The sequence below is a fragment of the Gracilinanus agilis genome, chromosome 4, assembly GCF_016433145.1.
Source record: "Gracilinanus agilis isolate LMUSP501 chromosome 4, AgileGrace, whole genome shotgun sequence".
NCBI lineage: Eukaryota > Metazoa > Chordata > Mammalia > Didelphimorphia > Didelphidae > Gracilinanus > Gracilinanus agilis.
In genome coordinates, this window is record NC_058133.1 from 188,047,276 (window position 1) to 188,066,138 (window position 18,863).

The 18,863-nt window shown below is 44.6% G+C and overlaps 1 protein-coding gene across 1 annotated transcript; it reads left to right on the top strand.

Moving 5' to 3' along the window:
* Window positions 1-18,863, top strand: DUSP3 (dual specificity phosphatase 3). Its single transcript, XM_044677042.1, has 3 exons — window positions 1-499; window positions 8,303-8,529; window positions 17,531-18,863. The coding sequence occupies exons 1-3, from the start codon at window positions 99-101 to the stop codon at window positions 17,728-17,730; spliced, it is 828 nt and encodes a 275-aa protein (XP_044532977.1). The 5' UTR covers window positions 1-98; the 3' UTR covers window positions 17,731-18,863.

Consider the following 18,863-nt stretch of genomic DNA (forward strand, 5'->3'; position numbering starts at 1 on the left):
TCGGCCATATCGCTCCACCTAGCACGCTGGAGCGCTCGCAAGCCAGCCGCCAGGATGCTGGCATCCGGGTTAAACGCGAGGCGGCGGCTGAGGCGGGGATGGCGGCCAGTACGGACGCTGGCCACGGCCAGGGCCACGGCCAAAGGGCGGGCTCCAGCGGGTTGGGGCGTCGCGGGGCGGGCAGTAGCGCTGGGATTTCGGGGTTCGAGATGAGCTCCTTCGCTTCTCCGTTGGGCGGGTCCGGGGCGGCCGGCTCCAGCGCCAGGGAGCCGGCTCTGGCCTCTGCTCCCGCCTCTACTTTCGTCTCCGCCTCCGCCCTTGCCCCCGCCCCCGCCTCCGCCTCCGCCTCCGTTTCCACCTCCGGCCCCCTCCCGGCCATGGCGGGCCGCTACGGATTGTCGGTGCGGGATCTGAACGAGCTGCTGTCGGAGGGCGGCTGCTACAGCCTTCCGAGCGAGTCCTGCAACGAGGTGACCCCAAGGATCTACGTGGGCAACGCGTGAGTCGGGGGAGGGAATCGGGCCCCAGCACGCGCCCCCCTTCCGTCTCCCCCCTCCCTATATGCACGCTCCCTGGGGGAGGGGAGAAGGACTGTCCTCAGCCCGGGACAATCTAGTGCAAACACCGCACCCCCCCAACCCCCACCCCACCAAAGGTCAAGTTCTTTGCTAGCCCGGGACTGGCAGGGTCACGTGCATTAGCACCCCTGGGCTGGCTAGGAGGGGTGGACCTGGGCGGGGGCCGGGCAAGGTCGGGCTGTGGGAAAGTGAGCTTGGAGCGGACCGGGGGAGGGGCGGGCCCGTTTTGGGGAGGGTGGGGTGCAGGTTGCCGTTTTCATTAACAGGTCACCTAGTGAGTCGGTTTCTTGATGTATCATGTGATAATTGCTACCTGGATCTGCAGGGAAAGTCTCGAAATTTTTCTGAAATTCTTGCCCCAGCCCCTGTGGGGACTGATGTCATAGACTCAGAATTAGAACTTTGCTTGCCAGGAAGCTCTGGAAAGGGGGGACTGGAACTCTGGAAAGGCATTTCCCAGCTGGGTTTGTGAGGTGCCCTGGGTCCACCTCTCCTCCCAGCCAGGCAAGGAAGACACCCCCCACCTCCACTCTAAATACTTCCTAGAGAGTCTTTGCCTTTTTTGGAGGGGGTATAGATCCCACCCCACCCCTTCTGTCTTGCTGCTCCAGCCCTCAATACACAGCAGGACTGGAGATATTGGCCAAAGGGCCTTAGAGGCTTGGAGTCCAACTCTACCTCATTTTATAGATGAACCTCAGAGAGAAGGGGAAAAAAAACCCAAATTGTTAAATGCCTACTAAATAATAATAGCTAATTTACATAGCACTTACTATGTGCTAGGCACTGTATTAAGTGTTTTATAAATATTATTAAGATCCCCATTTTATAGTTGGGAAAATTGAGGCAGGAACAGGTTAAAGTGACATGCCCCAGTAGGGTAACTAGGTGGTTCGGTGGATGGAGAGCCAAGCCAAGAGAAGGGAGGTCCTGAGTTCAAATGTGGCCTCAGATACTTCCTTGCTGTGTAACCCTGGGCAAGTTACATAACCCCCATTGCCTAGCCCTTTATGTTCTTGATTCTAAGACAGAAGGTAAAGGTTAAAAAATTAAATTAAATTAAAAAGATAAATAAAGTGACTTTCCTAGGATCACACAACTAGCAAGTGACTAGCAAGTCACATTTGAACTCACCTCTTCCTGACTCCAGTCCTAGGCCTAATTACATAGCTGCACAAGAGGTTAGTTCAAATAATAGTTCATATAAGCTAACATTTATGTGGCCCTTAATTGGTAGTGTGGGGAGGATGCTGGGCCTGGAGTCAGGAAGACATGAGTTCAAATGCAGCCTCAAGACACCTGCTAGTTATGTGACTGGGTAAGTCACGTCACGCGGTTTGCCTCAGTTTCCCCATCTGCAAAATGAGCTGGAGAAGGAAATGGCAAACCAGTCCAGTAGCTTTGCTAAGAAAACTCCAAATGAGGTCACGAAGAATTGGATACCACTGAACAACAAGCAACAACCTATTGCACTTACTATAGCCCAGGAGCATGCTAAACCAATATTATCTCATTTGATCCTCATCGGTAAGCTTTGGGCATTAATTGGGTGCTTTTATGATCCCCATTTTACAGTTGGGGAAACAGAGGCAGGCAGTGGTTCATTGACTTGCACAGAGTCAGACAGTTAGCAAGGGACTGGGGAAAGAGCCAGCCCCGGGCTCTGGGCCAGCCACCTGCCCAGAGGGACTGGTAACCTCATCCTCCCTAGTATTTATAGATCACTCAATGTGTGCCAGGCACGGTGGCATGACGCTTTCATAAGAACGAGAGCTACTCACCTCTTCAGGTCTCTGGCTACGCAGCAGCGTGTACTATTTGAGGCTTAGAGCATGGACTTTTCTGTGTCTACACAAGCTTTTTAGATCGTGTGGTGTGGGTGAGAGTTCGATAAAGGAGCAGCTTTGTATTGGCCACTCTGGCTCCTGTTCCATCTCTCCAGCTCCCCTCGATGCTGCCTCTAGACCTGTTCCCTGTCTAGGTTATTGTTTAGGTGGCCCAGGGAGAGAGCCTTGGGCCTACAGTCAGGAAGACCCCAGATCAACTCTGGCTGCAGATCCTGACTAGTTCACCGCTGTCTGCCTCAGTTTCCCCAGCTGTAACCTGAAGATCATAATATCTCCTTCCTCCCTGGGTTGTTGCCAAGGATCCGCTGAGGTGGTATTCGTAAAGCTCTTAGCACAAGGTTAGCACATGCTTGCTCCCTTCCTTCTTTGGCCTCCACACGCTTGTCCTATGATCTCGTCAGATTGGTTGGGCAAGCTCCTCAGATTTTTTTTTTTAACCCTTATTTTCTGTCTTAGAATTGATACTGAGTATTGGTTCCAAGGCAGAAGAGCAGTAATGGCTGGGCAATGGGAGTGAAGTGATTTGTGCAGGGTCACCCAGCTTGGAAGAGTCTAGGGCTGGATTTGAACTTGAGTCTTCCCCACTCTAGGTGGAAACTGTAGCTACTGTGCCACCTGTCTAGCTGCCCTGGGGAAGGGGGTTATCTCAGATAATGCTGAGATAAGAGAGAGTGAGATGAGTTCGAAGGAGAGATAGGAAAGTAAGGAACTGGAGGAGAAGAGATCATTTTTGCATAGAGAAGATTGGGGAGAGGGCAGGAAGAATCTGTGAAGAGGGGGTGTCTGAGCTGGGCCTTGAGGAAGTTGAAGGACCGCCCCCCCAGCCAGAGATGGGTGTGGGGGGGATTGGTGGAAGCCAGCCAAAGACCCCAGGATGGGAGGAGAGATGGGAAGGGACAGGGGAGGTGGTGGCCCAGCTTGGCAAGAACCCTGAATGGACACAAGGGAAGTCCAGTGGGGTCCGGCCGACCACTGAGTTAGTTGGCTCCTAGTAGAGATGGGCTGCCAAGATCAGGACTTTATTTATTTAACAGGCAGCATAAAGCCACTGAAGTGTGAGAGAGACAGGATCCCAGGGAGAGATGCCTTAGAAAGATTACTTAAGCACTCTGCCAGAGGAAGCTATGGCTCAGGGCCTGGAGTCAGGCCTCACACACTTCCTAGCTGGGTGACCCTGGGCAAGTCACTTAACCCCCATTTACCTTGGAACCAATACACCATATAGATTCTAAGATGAAAGATGAGGGCTTAAAAAAAAAGGTGAGTTCATACTGGTATGATATATGAAATTCTCTAGAGGCTGCTTTTTTTTAGTTATATAATATTTTATTTTTTACTATTTAATTTTTTTTATTCAGCCTCTTGCTATACCATAGAAGGCATCATCCAGCAAACATGTATATAGATTATTTCTTTTGTATTTTCACTTCTCAGTTCATTCTCTGGAAGTGAACATTCACAAGTTATTTTTCAAATATTAAATCTGTAGCTGAATATAATGTTCTCTTGGTTCTGCTCATTTCACTATTATTTCATGTAGTTCTTTCAAAGTTTTAAAAAATTAATCTGCTTATTATTTCTTACAATGCAGTAGTATTCCATCACAACCACACCCCGAAATTTGTTTGGCCATTCCCCAATTAATAGACATCCCCTCGATTTCCATTTCTTTGCTCTCACAAAGAGAACTGCTTTGCATATTTTGCAGCCTATGGGTTCTTTTCCTTTTTTCCTTGATCCCCTAGAGAACAGACCCAGTAATGATACTGCTGGGTCAAAGGAGATACCCAGTTTTATAGTTCTCTGGGCATAATTCCAGTATAATACTACTAAAAGACAGTTCAAGATTTCTTTCTTTTTTTTTTTTTTAAACCCTTATCTTCCATCATAAAAAATACTGTGCATTGGTTCCAAGGCAGAGAACAGTAAGGACTAGGCAGTGTTGGTTAAGTGACTTGCTCAGGGTCACACAGCTAAGAAATGTCTGGAGTCTCTAGATCTGGCTCTCAGTCCACTGAGCCATCCGAGCTTCTCCCCAGGTTTCTAAACTAGCCAGAGAACTCCCTACATAGTTTGGGCAGGGCCTACCCAGAGAAATGTAAATGAGAGCAGCACTCAAAAGTGTGTGTGTGTGTGTGTGTGTGTGTGTGTGTGTGTGTGTGTACACATGTACTCCTCATGATGGCATCATCCAGACCCTCCCTAGCACACCCTAAGAAGTTTTTCTGTGGACAACAGCCACATAGGAAGTGAATTTGAGACTTCCTCCCAGGAAGCGGTGGGGCTTCCAATATGGCAGTGGGGCTTGGTGAGGCTTCTGATGGGTTACTTCTTCACCCTTAAGAGTTCTTATTTACAGATAAATAGGGAGCAGGTCTCCACATCTGGACAAAAGAAGGGAGGACCTAACCTAGCCTGGGGAGAGACAGCTTGGGCTTCACCTCTAAAATTAAATTGTTTGAGTTTTAAATCAAAAGGCCTTTTTTGAAGGAGTGGGGGGGGGGCAAAAAAGGATACAAATTAATTTTAATTCAACACATTTTCCAGAGGGTCTCACTAATCAACTTATGTAAGAGAGTTCAGCTATCAGAAAGGCCCCAGATTCCACAGGGTTCACCAAAAGGTTGGATTGTCAGCTTTTGGGGTTTGGGGAGCAGAAGGGAGAGGGGAGTATCCATAGTAAGATAGGGTAAGGCCTAGTAGTCCTCCCTCCATCTTACTGAAAGGACTATGGTTGGGGATTCCTAGCTCATCCACCATGTTGCTCTTCATTGATGGCTCGGTGAAGATGGGAATGAGCGAGATCGCTGCTCAGAAGGCATAGAGAAGAGGCAGAACAGGGACAGAACACTAAGGGTCACCCCCATTTGGAGGCAGGTGGAGGATGAGGACAGTAAATGTGAGACATAGGAAGCAAGTCATGGGACTGCATTGCCATGGAAACTAAGGGAAGAGAAGAGGGGATCAATACGGAGGGGATGGTCTGTCCCATTGAATACTGCCCAGGATGTGGACAGAAAATGTGGATTTAGTGATCAGTGATCCTTGATGACCTTGGGGAAACTATGGTAAAGGAGTGGGAGAGAAGAGAGAATGTAAGGAGTGAAGGAGTTGAGTGGGTGATGAAGAAGAGGCAAATGTAGGAGACATTCCATAAGGGGAGAAGAGGAAGGAGAGCAATCATTGGAAGGGGTGAGCTGAGTCAGAGGAAGATTTTTTTTTAAGTTAGAGAAGATTAAAGTATACTTTTTAGGCTGAGTGAAAGGATTCAGTAGAAAGAATGATATTGAAGGTCTAGAGGAGATAGGAGGGAAGGAACCCAAGGTTTCTTGATGGAGGGGCTATTTTCATCACCTTTTGCTTAGAAACTGGAGAAAAGGAGGAACTGCTCTGTTCTAGGTGGGTGGTACCCACAGCCTATACTGGGATGTTGGCACTGGGAATAGAAAGGAGGGGATGGCTTTAAAAGATCCTGCTGAGAGGAAGCATCAGCAGATGGCATGTAGGATGGAAAGGAGAGGGAAGAACAATTCCAAGGCTGTGAACACAGACAGTTGGGTAAATGCTAGCAGCATTGAACAGAAATAGTGAAATCAGAAGGAGGTAATACATTTATCAAGACAAGATAAAATGATGAGTCAGTATTTATTAAGCCCTTGATTTGTGCTAGGGCACTATTCTCAGCACTGGATAGTCAAAGAGAGAAAAAGAATCTCTGCCCTCAAGCAGCCTAAAATTCTAAAAAACAACACGTAAATAAATCAGCATGACCAGTATAGATGGAAAATAACCTTTGAGGGAAAGAGTCTAGCAGGTGAGGAATATGTAATGATTGAGGTGCTAACCAGATGTCCACATGGAGATGTCTTTTTTTTTTAAAACCCTTATTTTCTGTCTTAGTAACAACTAAGACAGAAGGGGAAGGGCTAGGCAATGAGGGTTAAGTGACTTGCCCAGGGTCACACAGCTGGATTTGAACACCATTTCCAGGCCTGGTGCTCTGTCCACCATGCTACCTAGCTGGAGACAGCTTTTTTTTTTTTTTTTTTTTAAACTCTTACCTTCTGTAGTTCTACGGAAGGAGAGCAGTAAGGGCTAGACAATTGGGATCAAGTGACTTGTCCAGGGTTCCACAGCTAGGAAGTGTCTGAAGTCACATTTGAACCCAGGTCCTCCTGGTTCCAGGCCTAGTGTTCTGTCCACTGAGCCGCACAGCTGCCCCCTCCAGCTGCTGTAAAGATATATTTGGAGATGTGGGTCTACAGCATGGGAGATAGGGTCCAGAGGTCTAGTTTTGGGAGCTATCTATGTCAGGGTCACGGTGGGAGTCTTGGGACTGCCTAGAGAGAGGATAGAGAAGGAGAGTGGAAGACCTGAACTGGAGGAGCACCTGCCTCTAGGAGAAGAGAAAGAGACTAAGAGCTTCCTTAGGGTGAGGGGCTACCAGACCAGGAGGGGAGCCAGAGGAGTATGGGACCACGCCAGGGAAGGGAGGAGCAAGATATCAGGTGCTGCAGAGGGGCCAAGGAGAATGCTGAGGAAACCTGGTCACCTTGGAGAGAGCAATATACAGAGACAGGTGCATCGGATAAGTGTTGGATTTAGAATCAGGTACACCTGCCTTCCTAATTTTTGAATTACACAAGGAAATTGGACTCAGTGGTCTCCAAGGCTGCTTCCAGCTCTTAATCTGGTCCTCTAATCCCACTTCAAACCCTTGCTATCTGTGTGACCCTGGCCAAATCACCTAACCTTTCTGAGCTATTAGCTATAAAATGGAGGGAAAATAATAGCTCTTACCCCAAAGAGTAGAAATATGAGGCTCAAAAGAAACAAAATGTATAAAGCACTTTGCAAATCTTTCTATAGAAACAGTAATAATAACTATATGGAGTACTTGAAGGTTTGCAAAGTGCTTTAAGTATATTGTTCTAATCTCCCAAGCCTGAAGTAGATGCTATTATCATCCTCATTTGCAGATGAGGAAACTGAGGCCTGGAGAAGTTAAGGGACTTAAGTGAATGTCTGAGGAACAATTTGAACTTAGATGTTCCCGAGTCCAACCTGAGCACTCTCTGAAACATCAGGTGCTGCTTTTGCTTCCAGAGTATGAGGAGGGCAGAAGGCAGCCTGCCCAAGGTGAAAGAGAGGATGAGTGGAATGGAAAATGAAGTATAGACTGCTTTTTCTTTTCACAGTGTTTATTGATAACTTTTGTTTTTATGTGACTTTCATTTCCAAATATCTCCCTCTCCTTTCCTCTCTACCCAGAGAGCCATCTCCCATAACAAGAAATAAGAAGAGGGAGAAAACCAGCTCAGTGATGTTAACCAACACATCAGTTGTTGAGTGCTGGTTCAAGAAATTTGGGGGCAAAGGGGTAAGAGAGAGGGAGGTGAGGAGAGAGAGAGGAGGGGGAAAATAGAGGAGAGAGAAAAGGAGAGAGAGGGGAGAAGGGATAGAGGAGAGAGAAAGAAGGGAGAGAGATAGTGGGGGGGAGAGAGAGAAGGAGAGGGTAAGAGAAGGAGAGAGAGAGGGAGAGGGAGGAAGAGGGAGAGAGAGAGAGAGAGAGAGATGAAATGTTTCTTATGTACAAACCCCTGGGACTGGAATTCTAAATATGAAAGAGAAGACAATGTCTGCTCCCAGCAAGATCACTTTTTAATAGGAACAGACCACTTGTAGAAAAATTTCAGCTGAAATTTCTGGTGAAGTATGTGCTTCTGCAGAATAGCAGAAGGACCCATGGAGGTAGCTGCTGAGTTTTATTAATAAACCAAGGCAGACTGGAGCCTTATGACATCCCTCAGCTCCTGGGGCTGTGCAAGCTGCTACACTAATAATAATTCATCCTCTGATCATCCTCTTGCTATCCAGAACTGTGGCGCAGGACCTCGCCAGGCTGAAGCAGTTGGGGATCACGCATGTGCTGAATGCTGCCGAGGGCTTGTCCTTCATGCATGTGAACACCAATGCCCTCTTCTACGAAGGTACCAACATCACCTACCTTGGCATCAAAGCCAACGACACGGAGGAGTTCAACCTTAGTGCTTACTTCGAGAAAGCAGCAGACTTCATTGACAATGCCCTGGCCCAGAAGAATGGTAAGGACATCCCTGGCAGCACCATTCCTGCCTCAGGCCTGGGCCCGGGAGCTGGTGCTCCACGAGGACGAGAATGCCAGCAATGACTGGCAGTGACCAGGATGAGTCTGGGCTCTTTCTGGGCACACTAGTCCACTTAGCAAGTGGCCCCCAGACACTACAAGACTGACAGACTTTATCCTGTTTACGCCCCTCTGACTTAGAACTTGAGAAGGGCACTATTTCTAGTCATTGCCATTGCTTAAATCAGTGATTCCCAAAGTGGGCGCCATCGCCCCCTGGTGGGTGCTGCAGCGATCCAGGGGGAGCGGTGATGGCCACAGGTGCATTTATCTTTCCTATTAATGGCTATTAAAATTTAAAAAAAAAATAATTTCCGGGGGCTAAGTAATATTTTTTCTGGAAAGGGGGCAGTAGGTCAAAAAAGTTTGGGAACCACTGACTTTAAATAATGCATTGCCCATGGACTAAATATATATATAGGAGACACATTTTGGCATGTGACCAGTTTGGGATTTGTTTTGCTTAACTATGCATATTGGTTACAAGGATTTCATTTTTAGGAGTTTTTTTTCCATTTACTCTAGGGGGAGAGGGCCAGCTAGGTAGTTCAGTGGATAGAGCATTAGGCCTGGAGACAGAAGGATCCCAGTTCAGATGTGGCATCTGATACTTCCTAGCTGTGTGACCCTGGACAAGTCACTTAACTGCCGTTGCCTAGCTCTTGCTTTTCTGTCCTAGAGTTGTTACTAGGGCAGAAAGTAAAGGATTAAACAAAAATTAAATCGGGAGGGGGGGGGGCCGGGGAAGGGAGGAGAAATGCTTGTCCATTGGAAAAAAAACTAACGAAAGAAAATGTGTTGATCCAAAGCTGTTCTCAGTAACTTGCCTGCTGGTATAATTGCAGAAGCCTTTTAGCCCTTCAGGGTCCAGAAAGAGCAGAGCAGTCACGCTGAAACCTAAGCAGCAGTGCCCAGGGGAGTGCAGAAAGGTCAGCTCCTCCTGCCCAGCCCCTCTCATTTGCTGCTGCAGCGGCAGTGGCGCTGCTGGTGGTTCTGTGCTGCTTCTCCCTGTTGTTTCATCTCTGTCTCAAACCTCACCTCCCTTTGATGACCTTCCCCAAACAAGGTACTGACCTAACAACACTCAGACATTTTTGGTCCCATTTCCATTCCAGTTCAGTTTAATACGCATTGATAAGCACCTCCTCTGTGCCAGGCACAGTGCTAGACTTGGGAGATGAAAAGAGAAAAGGTGAAACACTACCTGCTCTTGAGGGCTTTATTTTCTATTGGACTGAAAATATGTCAAATACCGATGTGCACAAATTGGGAGGAAGGTCACCTGGACCAGGACAGGAAAAACTTCCTGTAGAAAGTTATTCTGGAAGGAACCTAGGGATCTAAGAGGTGCATGTGAAGCCAGGCATTATAAAGGCATGGAGGTGGGAAATGGGAGTGTTATCCACACTAGTATCTCTCCTTTTCCTCTCTCTTTGATCTCCTTAGGGTATAAACTTAGGAGTGGTATTGCTGGATTTCGGGGATTGTTCCTAGTTTAGTAACTTCCAGGACATATTTCTAAGTTGCTTTCCAGAATGACTGGGTCAATTCACTCTTCCACCAACAGCACATTCATATCCCTATTTTCTCCACAAGCCACCCTCAGTATTTGTCATTTTCCTTTTTTGTCAGCTTTGCCAATTTGATGGGTAGGAAGTGGAACCCCAGAGTTGCTTTAATTTTCATTTTTTTAAGAAATAGTGATTTGAAGCATTTTTGCCTATGGAAACTGCTCTCTTGGATTTCTTACCCTAAAAAACTGTCTGTTAATATTCTTTGACCATTTATCAATTGAAGAATAACTTATTCAAATAACTCTTATTTGTATAAATTCAAATCACTTCCCTATATAATTTGGAAATGAGACTTTTATCAGAGAAACTTGCTGCAAAGATTTTTTCCTTAGTTACTTGCTTCTCTTGATTTTTCCTGAATTCGTTTTATTTATGCAAAACATTTTTTCCCCACATTATTTAATTTTTTTAAGAATATTTTTCCATGCTTACATGATTCATTTTCTTTACCTCTTCTCTCCCCTCCCCTCTCCCAGAGCAATTCCACTGGGTTATACATGTCTTATTACTCAAAACCTATTTCGGTTATTCATATTTGCAATAGAGTAACCTTTTAAAACCACAACCCCAAATCATTTACCCAGGTAACCAAGTGATAACATATACATTTTTCTTCTGCATTTCTACTCCCACAGTTCTTTCTCTAGATGTGGATAGCATTCTTTCTCATAAATTCCACAGGATTGTCCTGGATCAATACATTGCTATTAGTAGCAAAGTCTATTATATTTGATCATCTTACAATATTTCATTTATTGTGTACAATGTTCTCCGGGTTCTGCCCATTCCACTCCACATCAGTTCATGGAGGTCTTTCCAGTGCATATAGAAATCAAGCAGTTCATCATTCCTTATGGCACAGTAGTATTCCATCACCATCATATACCACAATTTGTTCAGCCATTCCCTAATTGAAGGACACCCCCTTGTTTTCCAGTTTTGCCACCACAAAAAGCGCAGCTATAAACATTTTTATACTAATTTTTTTTGTCTCCTTGGGATATAAACCCAGTAGTGGTATAACTGGATCAAAGGGCATGCAATCTTTTTAAAGCCCTTTGAGCTATACAAAACCTTTTGAATTTTATGGAATCAATCTGCTTCTATTTCCCTATCCCTCTTTTTCTTTCACCCAGAGCCCAATTATAGGTTCTTACCTTTTCATTCTTTTCTTTTAAACCCCTCTTCAAGATCTACCATCCATAGTTAGAGTTTTGGGTTGTTTTTTTGTTTTTGTTTTTTTTTTTTTACTTATGACTAATCCTCTCTTTCTCTCCCATTTCCCAAAATATATTTGAGTGAAATATATTTTTATACCTAACTGTGTATTCTTCCCTCCTTTGACCAGTTCAAATGAAAGAGAGGCTTTAATATCATCTACTTCTCCCAATTCTTCCTCATTTTATAGTCTTCTACTTGAGCACCCTGATTATGTAAGATAATTCCCCTACTTTTCATCTCTCCCTGATTCCTTGGCTTCCATTGTATTTCTTTCCCACCCATGCCCCTCTTTTCTTTCTTCTAAGATGATTAAAATATTAAAAAAAAAAAAACAGTCTTCATTCCTCTGACTTACTTGACTTCCTCTGTGACCCTTAATGATGATTGGGACACTTGAATCATTTCCCCCAGGCAGAATGTAAATACTTCATTCTTGTTTAGTCTTTTATGATTGCTTACTCCTATTTACCTATTTATATTTCTGTTAGTTCCTTTATTTACATTTCAAAGTTTCTATTCATCTCTGGTCTTTTTTGTGGGAATGCTTAGAAATCCTCTTGTTTCATTAAAGAACAGTTTTCCCCCTTGGAGGGCTGTTATATGTATCTTTGCTGGGTAAGTTGTTCTTGGTTGTAACCTATATCTTTTGCCCTTTGGAATGTTATTATAAGCCTTCCTCTCCTTCATAGAATAGTAGCTGCTGGTTCTTATGTTATTCTGACTATAGCTTCTCAGAACTTAATTTATTTTTTTCTGGCTGTTTGCAGTATTTTTTCTTTGACCTGAAATTTTGGCTATTATATTCCTGGGAGTTTTTATTTTGGGATTTCTTTTCAAGAAATTACCAGGGGATTCTTTCTATTATCATTTTGCCCTTTGGTACTAAGAGATCTGGTCAGTTTCCTTCATGATTTCTGAAAATATGATGTCTTGTTTTTGATCCATTGGTTCTTAAATTATCTTTTCTTGATTTGCTTTCCAGACCAATTGGTTTTTTATAAAATACCTTACGTTTTCTCCTATTTTTTCAAGTTTTTGACTTTGTTTTAATATTTCTTGTTGTCTCATAGAATATATTAACTTCTGTTTGGTCCATTCTTATGTCTAAGGAGTCTGTTGCTTGGGTAAGGTTTTGAACCTCTTGTACAAAAAGCTGTTAATTTTATTTCCAATTTCCTTCAAAACTCTCATTTCTTCTCTAGTTCTCTATTCCTTTGCTCTCATTTACTTTATGAAATAATTTTTAAAAGCTCTTTCTTCACTTTTTCCAGGAATTCTAGGAATGCTATTTCTTAGAATTTGTGATCAAACTGTATTTTTCTTTGAGATTTTGTTTGAAAATATTTTGCAACCATTCTCTTCTTTTGAGTTTGTGTATTGGATCTTCCTATCATACTAATAGCTCTTTATGGTGGGATTTTTTTTATTGTTTCTTTATTCTTCTAGCCTTACTTCCTGAATATAGACTGCTGTGACAGAGTGACAGAACTGCAGGCTCACCTTTGACCTGAGCTTCTCTTCCTTGATTATACTGTTGCAGGCTTTATTCTGGGCTGAGGGCTGGAGCTGAGATCCTGCTTTGCTCTGGGGGTTAGAACCACACAGTTGGCAGTTCACTTCTGTTCCTTCTCCATGCCCAGTACACGGCCCCAGACTCAAGACCACTCTCTGCCCTGGACCACCAACTCCAGGCTCCTCAGACCTCCTCCTGAGTCCACACTGTAGCTCCAACCCAGTGTGGGTGTAGGAGTTACAGAGCTTCCAGTTGGCCCCTGTTCTGGCTCCCAGCAGTCAGGCCCCTCTGTGCTGGACCCCAGACCTCTTCTTGCTCTAGAACACAGCCACAGGCTTGGAAAGACTCCATGTGGCAACTTTCTGGCTATATCCTATCTCCAGTGTTGCACAGATCTCTCCCTCTCTGTGTTGAAGTGGTCTGGAAAAATGATTCACTGTGATTTTTCTTTGGATTCCCCAATCTAGATTCAATTTGGTGTTTTGTTAGGTCTTTGTGGAATATTTGGGGTTGTGTATAGGTGTGTTTGTCTGTGCTGTGCTCCTACTTGGACAACTTGGCTAATCTCTTCAGATTAAAGATGAGAGAAAGGGACAGACAGGCAGACAGAGAGACAAAATAAATATAAAATGACTTTGCATTCTGGCCAGTCCGTTCTATACTAGCACCATCTTGTCCAGTCAGCTTGTCATCCTAATGTTTGAGGTATGATCTTGGGGACATCCTGATGCAAAGAATTGAGATGATCCTTTCTTGACCCATGTAAAAAATTCACTGCATAAGGAGGAGGTGTTGTTTATTTAGGGCTTAACATCTTGCTGTACCTAGACAGTGCTGTACCACAGATGAGTAGAATGCTCAGGGACTTGGAAAGCCAGATGACCATTTTCTACCATTTTCAGTGTAGGTGAAAAGACATCGGATGTAAGAAAGCACAGCAAGTCTTACTGCTTCCTAATTGAGTGATGGTGGATGGCTAAATCACTGCATTTATGTGGCCCTCTGTTTCTTCATCAATAAAGTGCATACAGCCAGGCCTGGTAGTGCAGACCTAGAATCCCACTCCCGGGGAGGCTGAGGCTGACAGGTTGCTTGAGCTCTGGAGTTCTGGGCTAAGCTGATTGGGTGTAAGCTGTCTGCATGGAGGTGAACCAGCCTTGGTCTGAAATGGTACAGGTCAGTAACGGAGTTGAACCTGAGAGTGGGCACTGCACTGCTAACCTGGGGAGAGATAAGGAAACTGTCTCTTAAAAAAAAGTTAGAATAAGAATACTTTATGCTACCTACCTCACAAGGTTTTTATGTAGCTCAAATGAAATAATGGTTGTGAAAGGGAGGCAATAGGTTATAGCAGAGGAAGTGTGCTGGCTTTAGAATTGGAGGACTCGAATTCAAATCATGGCACTGCCACTCATTAACTTTGTGACCTTGGGCAATTGCCTCAGTTTCCTCATGCGTAAAATGAGGGGTTGGCTCAGAGAGCTTCTAAGGTCACATTCAGCCCTAAATCTTTTTTTTTTTCTTTTAAACCCTTACCTTACCTTCATCTTAGAATCAATCCTGTGTATTGGTTCCAAGGCAGAAGGGCTGTAAGGACTGGGCAATGGGGGTTAAGTGACTTTCCCAGGGTCACACAGCTGGGAATTGTCTGAGGCCAGATTTGAACCTAGGACCTCCCGTCTCTAGGCCTGGCTCTCCATCCATTGAGCCACCCAGCTGCCCCCTCTGGCCTAAATCTGTGTCACTATACAGAGCTAAGTGGATTTCGGTCTTCTCCTCCCTGCCATGTTGATCACATTTTAGGCTGGGAAGTTCCTCTTTAGCAAAGGGACTCAAGAGTTCCATGGTTAGCTTCTGTGGCATTGGAATGAGGAGAAGAAAATTCAGTTCATTAGATTGCTTGGGAAGTGAGCCAGCTGGCATGATATTTCCCTGAAGCAAATGTCAGGGAACTGCTCAGGATTTATGTTTCAGTTTAGAGAAGGAGAATGTGCCCAGTCAAGCACATCCTTCTTCCCCTAACTTGTGGATAAGCTCTTAAGGAAATACACTAGCAGGGGTGTGTGTGTGTGTGTGTGTGTGTGTGTGTGTGTGTGTGTGTGTGTGTATTTTTGATAACTATATTTCTCCTCCCAATAATATTTTACTGTATTTTTCCCCAATTTCACATAGAAACAATTTTTAACATTTGTTTTCTAACATTTTGGAATCCAAATTCTCTTCCTCCCCTTTCCATTCCTCAAGACTGTGAGTAATCTGATATAGTTTATACACATACTATCATGTAATACCTATTTCCTTATTCATCATGTTGTGAAACAAGACATGTCTCATATTCAATAAGAAACTCATGAAGGAAATAAGTGACAACTGATGTTGCTTTAGTCTGCATTCAGACTCCATCAGTTCCTTCTATGATTATGAACAGCATTTTTCATCATGAGTCCTTTGGAGTTAGTTCTCTTGGATCTTTGCTTTGCTGATAGTAGTAAAGTCATTCACAGTTGATCATTGTACTTTGTTGCTGTTACTGTGTACAATGTTCTTCTGGTTCTGCTCACTTCACTTTGCATCAGTTTATAGAAGTCCAGTGTTTTTTTCCTCAAATAATCCCATTTGTCAACTCTTATGGCACAATGGATATTACAATCATATGTCAAAACGTGTTCAACCATTCCCCAGTTGATGGAACTCCCTTCAGTTTCCAATTCATCGCCACACAAGAAGAGCTGCTATAAATATTATTGTACAAATAGACCCCTTTCTGTGATCTCTTTGGGATACAGACCTCGTAATAGCATTATTGGGTCAAAAGGTGTACACAGTTTTTTGGTCCTTTGGGTGATAACTATATTTTAACAGAATCCGTTTCCTTGGTAAACCTATGTATTTTATGAATTTAAAAACATTATTGTTGGAAGGGGCCTATAAGGTTTACCAGAACCATGACACACACAAAAAGGGGAAGAACCCTTGGTCCAATGGATCTTCTTTAGCATTTACCCCTAGAAACAGATTATGCTAGGTTCAGGGTTTGAGTGTTGAATGGGATGTCTTCTCTTGAAAATCCATTGAGAGGACTGATTTGAATTCAAGTTCCTTTCCCATTCAAAAATGGAACCTCCAAAGTCAGATGAAATGTAAATCCCCTAAAGAGATTCCCTTATGATCTGAAAAAGGACTCTGAAATAGAAGAAATGGCTGGAGGTTAATGGCAAACCCTACCCACCCCAGGCTCCGGAGACCTGGAAGGTGCTGCAAAACAGACCTCTGGGGAAAGAGGAAGTCAGAAATGTTTATCTTTTTGTTTTGTTTGATGTGCTCCTAAGTGCCAAGAGCTTCTAATATGGAAATGCATTGTGCCAACTAGGCAGCTCAGTCTCAGGGTGCTGCCTGTGGGACTGAGCTTGAGGACTTCCCTATGGTCCCAGAGCCAGTAGGAGTCTAAGTGGAGCTGACACCTATCTTTTCTGACTCTGAAACCAGCTGCTTTATTTCTTCTGGGTCTTCAGAATGAGCTCCTTCAGCTTAGCAATGCTCCCTGCAACTTGGCCTGTACACTAAAGACTCCACAGCTGCTAAATAAAGAGTAGGAGTGTTGTTGACCCTCAGAGAGGTGCCTGATCCTATTGAATTATTTCCCATGCCACAGATAGACCCTGTTGGTGTGATTTTTAAAAAATAATTATTTTTTATCATGAACTTAAGAGCCATCAAAAAGATGAGTTTTTTTCATATACAAAGGAAGATAGGAAAAAAGGATTTCTATGAAACTGTGAACCTGCCATGAACAATTGTTTTTTTTAACATAATAATTAATTTTAACATAGTTCCAGTACTGCCATTACATACCTGTGTCCTTTTTCTTTTTCTTTTTTTTTAAAGTATTTCTTTTTATTACTATTAGAATATTCAGAGTAACTGAGCAGCTAGTCTTTTTTTTTTTTTTTAAACCCTTAACTTCTGTCTTGGAGTCAATACTGTGTATTGTGGTAAGAGTGGTAAGGGCTAGGCAATAGGGGTGAAGTGACTTGCCCAGGGTCACACAGCTAGGAAGTATCTGAGGCCAGATTTGAACCCAGGATCTCCTGTCTCTAGGCCTGGCTCTCAATCCACTGAACAACCCAGCTGCTGAACTTCTTTCACCTCTCTTATGTGTATTTTTAACATTTCATTAATACTGTTTTCTTTTTTTTTTTTTTTTTTTTGCTATCACTATCATCTTTCCTCAGCAACCCTCCACCAATTTCCCCTCCCCAAATAAAAGCTCTCCCTTGTGAAAAACTAATCAAACAAAACAAATTTATATTGATCTTCTCTGAAAATGTATGCCTTATTATGGATCTGCAGCCCCTCACCCCTGTGCTGGGAAGTGGAAGGCCTTCCTCATCCTCAGCCTCCGGCATTGTGGTTGCTCATTGCATCCATCTGAGTTCTTAAGTCATCTCCATGCCGTATTCATTGGATACATCGTTCTCCTGGTTCCCCTCACGTCACCGCATCACTTCCTACAGCTCTACTCCACTTTCTCTGCCTTCTGTCCCTTTTCTCATTCCTCGTGGTGCCTTCTGTTCCTTCATTGGCATCTGCCCAGCGCCGATGTGACGCTCTCTCTTTGGTCCTTGTTTCAGGCAAGGTGCTCGTCCACTGCCGAGAAGGTTACAGCCGCTCGCCTACTCTGGTCATCGCATACCTCATGCTCCGCCAAAAGATGGACGTCCGATCCGCGGTGAGCCTCGTGAGGCAGAACCGGGAGATCGGCCCCAACGATGGCTTCCTGACGCAGCTCTGCCAGCTGAACGAGAGACTAGTTAAGGAGGGAAAGTTGTAACCCCCTAAGAATCAAAGCCGAGGTGCCGGGGGCGTCCCCGAGCAGTTCCCAAGCATGCTGCCCCAGCAGGTTAGGTTATACCACAGGCACCTTTCCAACCACTCGTTTCAGGACCTTCCAGGGAGCCCTTCTGAAAGAGGCCCCCTGCCCTGCTCGTCCGGAGGAGACTTCAGGGAAGGGAGCTTCTTTAGAAGACTCATTCCTGGTGACTGGGATAGTCCCTGACTCTGTGTGAATCGTAATGTGTTCCCCCTCCCCAGCTGACCTGACACCTCACCTGGACACAGAAGCCGTGGCGGAAGCCGTTCAGAGTCCAGGTCCCTTTACAATCCAAGATGAGCAAACCTGGTAGAGGTGCCTTTCCCCAGGGCCTGGCCCTTAGCACTTCCAAGCCCTGGACTAGCCTCTCACCGAGGCCATGGCCTTCTTACCCTTGGTGCCCTCCTCTTCCCCCCAAGCCCAGGCACTCCCATGTCCACTCTCTTCTCTGGGCAGCTTGGCCTGGGTGGCAGAGTGAGGAAGCGCCCCTTACCCCTTGTCTCAGTGAGCCCCAGGATGCTAGTGATTGGGGGGTTCCCATGAAAAAAGTGCCTTAATTTTAAAGGCGTCTAGAGGAAAAGAGAACACTAAAAAGGAAGAGAAAATGAAGGGGAGTTGTCCTCTTTTCCCTGTTCCCCGTAATGTTTATGCTAATCCTTAGGAATCTCAAATCCAGAATTGGTTTCATTGGCATTTTTTGCCCCTCTTCTGCTCCTAGTTTGTTAGAAGAGTGATGTTGTTGGCCTCGTTTATATTAGAGCCCCCAGGCCCAGATTCTATAAAAATATCTCACCATGTGGGGGGTTTTGCAGTAGGCGACAGAGATGATGGGCCTCTGGATGTTCTTTTCAGTTTGGTTTCTATTTAGAGTTTAGAGTGAGGGCATCCTCCAGTAATAGAAGATGTGCGTGTGTCTGTCACCTTTGGGAGCCTGACAGCTGCAGGGAGAGACAGCCCAAGTTAATTATAGCGAGGGGTTATTCCCCCGCCGGTTCTTGGGGAGTTGGGGAGTTCTTCACACTTTAATTTGATCTTTAAGATTACTGGAACCTTTCAAGCAGCCACCAGAAATAAAATATATTATAGTGACTGAA

Coding starts and splice junctions, on each gene's coding strand:
- DUSP3 (XM_044677042.1), top strand. CDS start 99: ATGGCGGCCAGTACGGACGCTGGCCACGGCCAGGGCCACGGCCAAAGG. Junction 500..8,302: donor AGGATCTACGTGGGCAACGC/GTGAGTCGGGGG, acceptor CTTGCTATCCAG/AACTGTGGCGCAGGACCTCG. Junction 8,530..17,530: donor TGCCCTGGCCCAGAAGAATG/GTAAGGACATCC, acceptor TCCTTGTTTCAG/GCAAGGTGCTCGTCCACTGC.